The sequence below is a fragment of the Momordica charantia genome (assembly GCF_013281855.1).
Source record: "Momordica charantia cultivar OHB3-1 chromosome 3 unlocalized genomic scaffold, Mcharantia_2.0 BLBB01000003.1, whole genome shotgun sequence".
NCBI lineage: Eukaryota > Viridiplantae > Streptophyta > Magnoliopsida > Cucurbitales > Cucurbitaceae > Momordica > Momordica charantia.
In genome coordinates, this window is record NW_028275161.1 from 918,547 (window position 1) to 929,863 (window position 11,317).

The 11,317-nt window shown below is 28.8% G+C and overlaps 1 protein-coding gene across 2 annotated transcripts; it reads right to left on the reverse strand.

Annotated features, from left to right (window-relative positions):
- Positions 1 to 2,131: 2,131 nt before the first annotated feature.
- On the reverse strand, positions 2,132 to 7,705 carry LOC111018969 (uncharacterized). Of its 2 annotated transcripts, none has more exons than XM_022295245.2 (6): positions 7,649 to 7,705; positions 7,144 to 7,493; positions 6,584 to 6,674; positions 5,408 to 5,534; positions 4,597 to 4,764; positions 2,132 to 2,531 (listed from the first exon to the last, which is right to left on the reverse strand). In XM_022295245.2, the coding sequence occupies exons 2-6, from the start codon at positions 7,488 to 7,490 to the stop codon at positions 2,377 to 2,379; spliced, it is 888 nt and encodes a 295-aa protein (XP_022150937.1). In that variant the 5' UTR covers positions 7,491 to 7,493; positions 7,649 to 7,705; the 3' UTR covers positions 2,132 to 2,376. The 2 variants fall into 2 exon arrangements, with proteins under 2 accessions (XP_022150937.1, XP_022150939.1); XM_022295247.2 differs by having other exon boundaries at positions 2,136 to 2,528.
- Between the last annotated feature and the right edge of the window lie 3,612 nt (positions 7,706 to 11,317).

Here is an 11,317-nt window from a genome sequence, read left to right on the forward strand (position 1 = left end):
GACATATTTTTCAGGTAATTTCTTTTTTTTTTCTCTCTCTCTTTTTATTTTCTTTTGTTTTCCTTTTGTAAAATACTATTTGCTTTCCGCTTTGTTTCATTTTGTTACTGGATTTTCAGCTTAGCTTTTGTTTTTTTTTTTTTGCTTTCTAATTTTTTTATTTTAATTTTTTTACTTTCTAACTTTAGTTTATTTTTATTTTTATCTTCGTGTGCTTGATCATTTTAATTTCTATTTATAAAATTTTACGATAATTTCTACACATACGGAAGCCGTTTAATAGAAAGTTATTATTATATTTTAATAAATATATTAAGTAGTATCGTGTTAAAATTGTGATATAAAAAATGAGATTAAAAATATATTTAATAGATCAAAATTGTCACTTTTAAAAATAAAGGGAACAAAACGAACATTTTAAAAATATAATTACTAAAACGAACAAAAGTTAAAAATACAGAGACAAAATGAAAATTTTGAAAGTATATGAACCAAAATAAATTGAAGTTCAAAGTATAAAGATCAAAATAATATTTTAACATCATTTTTAGCAAATTTCAGGTCATTTGTTAATTTAATTTTCTGATTTATTTTTAACATAATATTATTTTGGTTTATTTGATTTTCTCGTTTATTTTGTTCAGATTTTAGACACCTATATCTAACTCATGAGTTCGAATCCCCACCCCACGATGTTATACTAAAAAATGAAAATAAAATTATATTTATGATTTAAATTTCTTCGATTATGTGTTTACTACTAGATTTTAATTGTAATATATTTGTAAGCTAACATGGTAACCTACTAATTGCTTGCTTAATCTAAAATATTAGTAATTAATTTAGAGGAAGTTAAAAAATAGTACCAAAAAAATATGTACTTGTATATATCAGGTTTAATATTTGGACAAAAATACATAAATTTTAAACAAGTAACGTTTACGGCATTTAAAAAGAACAAAAACAAAATAATGATATTTTTATAAATACATGTTTATTTTATGTCCTTTTTCCTCCATTTAACACGTATTTTATGAATTTTATATAATTATTTGTCTACCCATATAATTTATAATATTATGTTTCACGTATTTTAATTTTAACAAAAAATCAAATTAGTTTATAATATGAAAATAATGTATAAAGGTGATTTAAACCTGTAGGAAGAGTCGGACCCGGTATGCCAACACCTCAGTGAGAGACATCTTATTTCATTAATAGATGATTCTATGTTTTCATAGTTAAAATAATAAAATCTGAACAATAAGATGGGCATGAGGTCAAAATATAAACATTTCACTACCACATTGGATATGGGATAGAAATTCGAATATCTACCTAGAAACTCGAACATCTACATTTTAAGATAGATGTATAATCGATTTTGGACATCTAAACAATTAACACAGAGTGCCACAATAAAAATCCAATATTTTTCACATGTTTATAACGTCTAGATACTTATAACTCCTTAGAGAAAAAGATACAAATAATGAAAATAAGAGTTCTTTTTTTTTAAATGTTTATAAAGTAGAGTAGTGAAATAAATAGTCAAAATCACTCTCATTCTAAATTTAGGGAATATTTCCTTTTGGACATAAAAGGAATCTACAAACACTATGAATAATCACCCAAAAAAGAGAACGATAGTCTCGTCTCAAATAATATAGTACATATAAGCACCCAAGATCCAGAACTCCTGAAGAAAAATATTATTGAATGAGGGTGTCACAATGTGACTGTCTCATATTGACGGTTGGATACAGATTCAAAAATCTTTAGACCTTAATAACCATTACCTACAACAAAATTTGTAAAGCTTAAAATAGCTATTCACAAACTTTTAGAATTAGCATATGAGCAAGAGTTGCCATAGAGTTATTAAAAGACATGCACCAAATGTTCTCATTGTAAGCTTATTGTTTAGTAAGCACAAAAACAAGAATACAAAGATTTATGTTGAAAAACTACTCGATATAAAGGAAGAAAATCATTCGACATGCAACGCCGTAAAACTTTTACTATCACTCCAAAAGATTACACATTTTTACAGGTTGGAAATTAAAGTTGTTGGACCAATTCTTCATAATTTGTTCATCTTAGCTTTAGACCTAATCCTTCATATAATTAAACTTGTTTGACTGTGCAATGAAATATCTGTTTTAGAAAAACCAAAAATAATAATAATAATAATAATAAGAAAGAAGAAGAGAAAAATAGTTACAATTTTAATGGGAAATATACCATGCCAGTTTGTTAATCTAGTTACAGATTTTGAAGTATATTTAAATGTATTTTAACAATTTTCTCCTTAAAGTTCTCAATTCAATTTCTCATATTCAACCAGTAACCAGTCAACTGGCTTTAGTTGGGCTTTTACATTCCTGGTCGGCCCAATTGGTTTGAGGTGGGCTCGGAAACTTGACGAAGCCCAGGTGTTGGCATCCATTTGTACTCGACCATTTTATGATGGGCTGCTAAGTTGAACCGGCCCGGCCCATTTCCTCCCCCCGTTCTCTCTCCGTTGTCTGCTGCAGCCCAAGAAGCACATTAAAAAAAAAAAAAAATATCATAATGGAAAAGAAGAACAAGTAATATAGCAAAAATAGTTTTTTTCTTTACATTATAATAAAAATAATTTATCATGTTTATTGCCACTCACATTTATTTCACATTTAAAATAAAAGGTAGAAATTTGTACCTCTTATCTATAATCAAGGTTACTAAGACTTTGACTAAGATCATGGATCTCACATAATAAGATTACAAATTATTTTGGAACCAAATATTTATTTTCTGTGTGAAAGAGAGATTAATTACATGGACTATTTTTCTCCTTGTAGAAGAATTTCATACCATAGCATAAATTTAATATTTAAAAATAATGTCACAAACTTTACACTTTCTTCGAATATGAGGTACGTAATTAAGTGTCTGACAACCATCTTGCAAAAAAAAAAAGGTGTATGACAATTAAGTAGCATAATTTTCTAAAGTATAAAATCCCTATCCATTTGATCTTTTAAGTAAGTATTTAACTTAGTGAAAGTAAATTCTAGACATTTTGATTTCAATACACTTAATTTATCCTTCAGTGGGTGGTACGTTTGAAAGATTTTTTTTAGTACAACATGTGGAGTGGGGGATCGAATTCACAATCTCGTGGTTGGAGATATATGTTAATTACTACTAAGCTATGCTCGTTTTGACTGAAAGACCTCTTTTTCAATTTTGAATGAGGGGGTTAAATTATTAACTAAGTTTAGCCCTACAAGTAATTGTTTAGTCTCTAAAGGTGTGTTTATTTGGTGATTTGAAAACAAAAATTTGAAAATAAGATAGTTGAATGAAAAACAGTGTTGTATTCTATATTTTCAATGTTTTTAAATGTGTGTTTGGTACTATATTTGAAAACGAGTACCAACCAGATATATACTTAGATTCAATCTAAAATATTTTAATTTATTAATATAAATGTTATAAATTTTGTATAATTATTATTTTACAGTATATATAGTTTATAACATTAAAAAATATATTTATCAAAATATTTATATGTTTTAATGTAATTCAACATTTCAAAAGTTTTAAATTTAAAATTTGAAGACACTCAAAACATTCCAAACAAATTTGCTAGACAATATTCACTAAATCTAGTTAATCTTTTTTTATTATCCAAGAGTCAGCTGCTTTTGGCCTTTATGCCCCTATATGTGGAGGATATGCGCACTACTGTCCTATATCCATACATACACAAGGGGTCATTGTTTGGTGGAGTTGCATTCCGACCATGTGAAAGACCTCAAGGATATTCGTTGAGGCCCCAAGCCACACCCAACTATCGCTCGAGGACCACTTAATCTATTTAATTCAATCTCAAAGGTAAAAAAAAAAAAAACCAAATTACATAGTTTCTATCTCATTTACCTAATCCTAAACTCAAAACCTATATATATTTACCTATATTTAGATAGGGAAAAGGGAGGAGTGTTTCTTGAGGTTGCATCTCCTTGAATTTTTGTATTTTAAAAAGTTTTGGATCAGTTCCTCGACGTACTAAATCTTTTAACTTTATGTGTCTAATAAACTTCTAATTCTTGATCCTGTCAATTTAAAATTCAGTATTTAATAAACTTCTATTCTTGATCCCGTCAATTTAATATACCAATGTCAGGTAACCATCGTGGGTGATTCATTGGTCTAAAGGGGCTAGAGTTTAATTAAGAGGGAATGAGTTCAAACTCCATGATGGTCACCTACTTTATAAATTAGTAATTCCTATGTGTTTCCCAACACCAAATGTTATAGAGTCAGGCGGTTGTCCCGTGAGACTAGTCAAAGGTGGCGTAAGCTGACTCGGACACTCACGAATAAATATATATATATATATATATATACATACACACCTATGTCAGATGTATCATTTAAGATAAATTGAGTGATACATGATGATTCAGAGTTTTTTAGGACGGTTGAGAGTGTGATCGAAGTGTCAACAATAAATTGACAGAGCTCGGGAGGCTAAGGTATTAGAATCTAAAGCTCGAAGAACCTATTAGAAACTTTTTAAAGCGGAAAATAGAGAAATAGAATTACCTTGGTTGGGATGGAGAGAGACCATGTTGTGGAAGTGAGATGGATGGAGATCATCAGGATATTGGTGCAGTTGGAAAGCAGTTTCCCAGCCGGCGGTGGCTTCATTTTGCTGCTTCAAGTGGAGTTCCCTCAGCCTGTTCACTTCAGCTCTGTTCTCTTCAATCTCAGCTGCACACTCCAAAAACATATTGAATCCAAACCCTAATTAACCTCAAAACCCTAAATCCACAAACCAATTATTTTACTCCAAATCTTCTATATAATTCTAATACAATCTCTCAACTTTTGCTGTTGCTAATATAGATTCTTAAACTTTCAATTTTGTATCTAATTATAGGTGTCTGATGCTTATTTGACATGTTTTTTTAAATCAACGAATTTATTAGACTTAATATATATATATATATATATATATATATATTTTGATATCCGTGAGTGTTCGAGCTGCCAGTTTATGAACACTTCGACCAATCTCACGGGTCAATCATCTGACCCTACAATATTTAGTGCCATGAAACATATAGGAATTATTAATTTCTAAAGTAGGTGACCATCATCGAATTTGTGTCTCTAGTAGAATCTTAAACTTTCAATTTTGTGTCTGATATGTCTTTGTATTTTTAAAATTGTCAAATAGGTCAAATAATATATAGACACAAAATTAAAAGTTTAGAATTTATTAAACACAAAAAATTGAAAGATTAGGGATTCACGGGATTTATTAGACTAAACTTGGAATTTAAAATGTATGAAACTTAGGCCATTTTAATTAATTAGTTAAATTCAAACAAATGGATATTCAAAACGTCACCGTCTCTCAACAGCTTGTTCCTTGAGCAACTCAATATCTTCTGGTTCAACCTCTTTTGCTCCATCTGCAACACATGCTGCTGGTTCCTGTACAGTTCCACTTGAGGAGATAGAACAGCTATGTGTGCCTGTATTTTATTTTTATTTTTTTTATCATGTCAATATATTCTATCAATATTTGGAAAAAATTAAATTACTTTGAGTGAAAACGCTTCTTCTATAAACACTTTTGAAAGAAGCACGTTCGTGAAAGTTTTGAAAAGTATTAAACGTGTGAGAAGTACTTTTCAATACTCTTTCAAATGACATTTCAAACCCGGGAAGAAGTAGACGAATGTCAAAAATTTTGAAAATATTAGAAATGTGTCGTGGGATGAATTTACTTTTAGGTTTAAATACATTTCTATATTGATATATCAATTGATCGCCTTTAATTTTATTTCGATTGTCGTATCTTGTTTTGATCTAAACTTTCATAAAAGCTCTCGAATTAATGGTTCTTACCAGCAAAATTTCGAAAGTTAATGAGCCTAAACTTAATATTATTACGAGATCCGATGCATAATTTGAGTCTCAAAAGGCAAGTCGATTATCACTATATGCACTATATAACTATTTAACGGTTAAAGATTATTGACATCATTTTTAGCTAGGAAATGGAAATAAAAACATCTTAACCGATGGAAAATGATAAAATTAATGAGGTTTGAAATTTAAGAAACCAAAATCTATAGCATCTAAACCTTTAAGGTAAGAATAAACCATTGATGAATGTGTATAACTTATTTAATAACAACAATTAATTAAATTTTCTATTTATTAATATTCATAGTTTCATCTCAAAACTAATTGGTAATAAGAGCAATATTGTTAGGTTTCTTTATCTTTCCAATGTGATATCCTTAATACTATTTATGGTGAATTCAAAATTAGTTTTCATAATTTTTTCCTAAGATAATATTTCAAATATCAAACACTTTCCATATGTTTAAAAGCTTAACATTTCCATCGACATTGCAAACTGGGTAGAAAAAAAATATAAAAATTTCACATTTAATTTCTTTAGTATAACTAATTGAAGAGATCGACCGTAGCAACAATTTTTTTTTTTGAGAAAAAAAATCATTTGATTCAAGAGAGATGTATGTGAGATGAAAGCAAAACTATGAAAGCATACCTCCAAAGCCTTAAGCTTCCTTTCCATATCCGCTACATATTGAACCTTTTTCAGTCTGGATTTTTGAGCTGAGACACGATTCGACATTATTCTACAAAACAAAAAAAAAAAAATCCTAAATCAAAAGAAGAACCGAAAAGAAAAAATTATTAGGCAGGAAAAAGGGTTCAATTGTACCGTTCAACTCAAATTTGCTTTCTCGTTTGATAATCATTTCAGTTTTAGTTTTTTGTTTTAAAAAATTGTGTTTGTTTGTGTACAATTTTATTAGTAAGTTTTCATCCCTTTAAAAACATATTTCAATTCTAGCTAAATTTTAAGAAATAGAAAACTAAGATTTTGAAAACTATTCTTTTTTCTCCTTCAAAACTTGACCTAAGTTTTAAAAATGTTTATAAAAACTATAAAACAAAGTAACCCGCTTGATTTTTAAAAAAAGAAACGAAATAATTCTCAAACGAAATCTAAACTTTTGAAATAAAAAATAATATATATATATATATATATATATAGAAAAGTTAGAATGTAAAAAATTTTGTGCTTCGCTTGTTAGGGTTCACCGTTTGAGCTTTCTCGGATCCATGTTAGGGTCTGCGTTACGACCGTGCAAGATCTGGTCGGAATTCCCCCCATCGGTGGCGTTCCCCTTACCGTCACCGGAGCCTCCCGCGCCGATCCTGCCAAAAGGAGGCAAGGCATTATTACTCCGCTGCCCATCCGCCTTCGCCCCGCTGCTTGCTTCATCATCTTCCGCTGCGAAGGATCTCCGCCACACCGGAACCGAGTCGGAGACGGAAAAGGGAGCGGCGACGTTAATCGGCGAAGTAACAGTAACAGAACACAGCTCCATAATCTCCTGGAAGCTGCATGGATTGTTATTATTCTGCTGCAAGTTATAATCTTCCATGATCTGCAACAAGCCGAAGAATAAGAAGAATCGAAAACAAAATTGAACATGATGGCCAAGAATTAAGAGGAAGAAAAAAAGAAAAAAAGAAAAAAGTTGATTGAATTAAAGAAATGGAGTGGTTTGTGAAGAGTGTGAGTTTTGTAAATTCTTCGTACTTATCTGAATCCCACAGAAAAACCAAAGAGAGAGAGTTTTAATTTTGAACAAAAATGGAGGGTATGTAATATAAGGTGTTTGTCTGGCCCTCATTTATAAAGGGAAAATACACTAAACTTTACCATATATTCCGTAATTACTTTTATTGCTCATCAATTTCATATTCTATTTTAATTATCATATACATATACATGAACCCAATTATATATATCATTTCTAAAATCATATATATTTTTGTTTAAAACTATTTTGTATAAAAGTATACTTTTGATTTCTTGATTCTTACACTAATTCAACTGTGTTAAGTGAATTGATTAAGGTGTTAGAATGGAAATCTTTCTTTTCTTTTCGGTCTTTTTTTTCTAGAGTAATTTATTAGGGTAGAATTATATGTTTTGTCACAATATTGAAGATGTTAAATATATATAAATTTTTAACATGTTAGGATAAATGAAAAAAAAGGGAGAGAAAAGAAGAAAACGACGATCGCGATGACCGTTATGGGAAAATATTTTGTTATCATTAGACCGTTATGGGAAAATATTTTTTGCTATTATTATTATTTGATAAACGATGTATAAAAATTTGATATATGTTAATCATTGACGACGATTCGATGAATAAAATTCAGTCATTTTAAGGTATCCATCGTGAGACCTATATTTTAGCCCATACGTTTGTCAATAAATAATATGGTTTTGTTTATGTCATATTTTCAAACATTTTTTTTTTTGTTTGTTGAACAACTGTTTTAGTTAACATATATTCTTTTAATGACTAATTTAAATTATTTTCAAGGTTTTTTAAGGATTACAATGCTTTTTAAATATTTTTTGGGCATATAGAAAGTACAAAATACAAAATGTGTAACAACAAAAAAAAATATGTAATTATAAGTTATAATATAATATGATTTAATATACCACAATAATTAACAATTCCAATTTATTTTACAATCATAACATTAAATAATTTTTTAGAAAATTATCCTCAATTCTCACATTTGCTATACTAAAAAAAACTTTTAAAAAATTGTATTGAATACAATATTTTAATTCATAATTTTTAATTTTTAATTTTTAATCAATAAATTATTCAACTATGGAAAATAAAATAGGATGGTGAACGGCTTGTTTTATTTATGAAATAATTAAGCAAATTTTTACTTTTTAATTTTTAAGAATACATAAATACTCAAATTATTGGTGCATATATATCTAATTATTTGAAAAATATTTCTCTCTCTCTATATATATAAATAAAACATATGCAAAGTAAAAAATTAATTAAACATTGATGTTATTATATATATTAACATATGCACACACTAAAACGTTAAACATTGATCTTATTATATAAAGGTAAAAAGTATAATATGGTTTGAATGCTACATCCATGTGACAAAACCCACTTCTCAAGCTATAAACTTTAAAGCTTTTGAAAATTCTATTAATTTGCACAATTTAACTATATGGTACACAAGCACTCTTTTATCCAACTCGTCCTCCATTAAAATAAGAAATTTTCTTCTTCGCATTACTCTAGAAAGTATACCTAAATAAAAAGGGAAAAAAAATCAATTTTGACCTTATACGTCTGCATAGTTTTTAAAACGTTGGTAAAGCTTATGTCTGTCGACGATTCTAAAACATCGGTAGAACTATATGTCTGCCAATATTTCGAAAATGTGGGTTAAAAATAAGATATGTCGATGTTTTTAAAACGTAGGCAGAAGTAGGAACTTTGCCAAAGTTTTCTAGAAAAACATTGGCAGTGTACTCTCCCGAGCACTCTTGTCGAAATTTTTTTCGACGAATATTTATCCTTGGGGGAAATCACTCTCCAAGTTTTTTTTTTTTTTTTGGTATTTTCCCGACGTTTTAAAGCATTAGAAAAAGTTCAAAAGTTTGTTTAATTAAACTTAGCAAGATGTATCAATTTTTACGTCCACCAAAGAACCTGAAACTGGAATAAGTATTACAATTTATACCTTGTGATAAACTTCTAATTAAATTTTTGTAAAAAAATATCTTCACGTATATATGTTCAACGAATTACAATACACTAAAATCAAAATCTATACTAAAATTTGCAAGTTTTAGCGGATTTATTCAATCTTCAACCTCTTGTATAGTGCATAATAATTGAAACCATTGAGTTTTGGTCGATGTAAGGGTAAAATAGTAATTTAACACCAGTACAAATAGTAATTTAACACCCTACAAGTGTAGGGTTGAATTTTTGGTTGAGTTTGGGCGTGTGGTTTTATTGGGAGTGGGGATTGAAAAAGAGATGATAAGAAGAAGAGCTGTCAAAATTTGTGTGTATGCATTTGAATGCACGAGGAAGATGCTTAACAAAATTTGAAACCCAACTTTGGTATTTATAATCATCACAGTTGCACCCCATGCACGAGGGGATCCCCTTACCAACACACCACAACTCCCCCTTCTTCCCACCTTTCCTTTTTTTTTTTTGTTTTGGTGTTTGTATTTTTAATATTTGTTCACTGTCTATAACTGCTTTTGACTTTGATTCATTTTGGTATTTATGTATTGTCAAAAAGTCAATTTTAGTCCCTACTTTGGTTCATTTTCGTGACGTTTATTAAAAGTCACGGTTTCTCTTTCTTCGTGACGTTTCGTGATGGGGGTATGGATGACATCGTAAAAAATGTCATGGAAATTTTTCGTGATACTAGTGCATGTACTTTCAAAATGTCAACTTGTTGTCTCTGTACTTTTGGTTTTGGTTCATTTTGGTCCATGTACTTTCAAACCGTCTATTTTGATCCATTTACTTTTAACTTTTGTTTATTTTAAGTCTCTGAACATTCAAATTGGTTCCTATAACAAAAAAAAAGTAACCATTTTTTTATCCTATCATTTTCATTTCGATCTCAATTTTGTTGATCATAATTTACACATTACTAAATGTAGCAATAAATTTTGTACTAAAGGATATCTATTGTATATAAAATTTATGTTAAAATTTTAAAATTAAGATCAAATTGGTCATTTTTAAAAGCACGGTGATCAAATAGAGGTTTTGAAAGTATAATGATTAAAATAAATAAAAGTTGAAAGTACAAGAACAACGTTTTGAAAGTATAGGGACCAAAATGAATCAAACAAAAAAAAAAATATCAAAATAGTATTATTTTAATTCAATAGGAGTGGAAGTTTTGAACTTCTGATCTTTTAAGAGGTAAATAGTATCCGGACCAGTCGAATTACGCTAGTTGAAAATTATAATTAGCAACACTTATACCCACATTTAAAAAACTTAGATTAGATTGTAAATCATCAGTAGTTAACTTTGGTTTTTAAACTTCAAAATATTTTAATTATGAAACTTTAGAGTTTTGATTGTAATGTTTCATAGTCTCTCTGGTCATGATTCCCACAAAAGAGATAGTAGAAAAAGAGATATATATATTTTTAATATTTTAAAAAATTAAAAAGCTGTCATATTTTTATTTGGCAGCTAGTTCAAAGATAAGTACGATAACCACCTGAATATATATATCTTTTGACTCGGAGGCGGTATTGTTAGTTCCTTAGCAGTGGTTTTGAATAATTTTTTTTAGGAGTAGATTTGGTACCTGGTTTAGCCTTGGACCTCCCAGTTAGTTTTGGTTTTTGTTTCTTCTGTTTTTCTCTGTTTTC

Coding starts and splice junctions, on each gene's coding strand:
- LOC111018969 (XM_022295245.2), bottom strand. CDS start 7,490: ATGGAAGATTATAACTTGCAGCAGAATAATAACAATCCATGCAGCTTC. Junction 6,675..7,143: donor GATCCGAGAAAGCTCAAACG/GTGAACCCTAAC, acceptor TTTGTTTTGTAG/AATAATGTCGAATCGTGTCT. Junction 4,765..5,407: donor GAACAAGCTGTTGAGAGACG/GTGACGTTTTGA, acceptor TGGAGTGTGCAG/CTGAGATTGAAGAGAACAGA.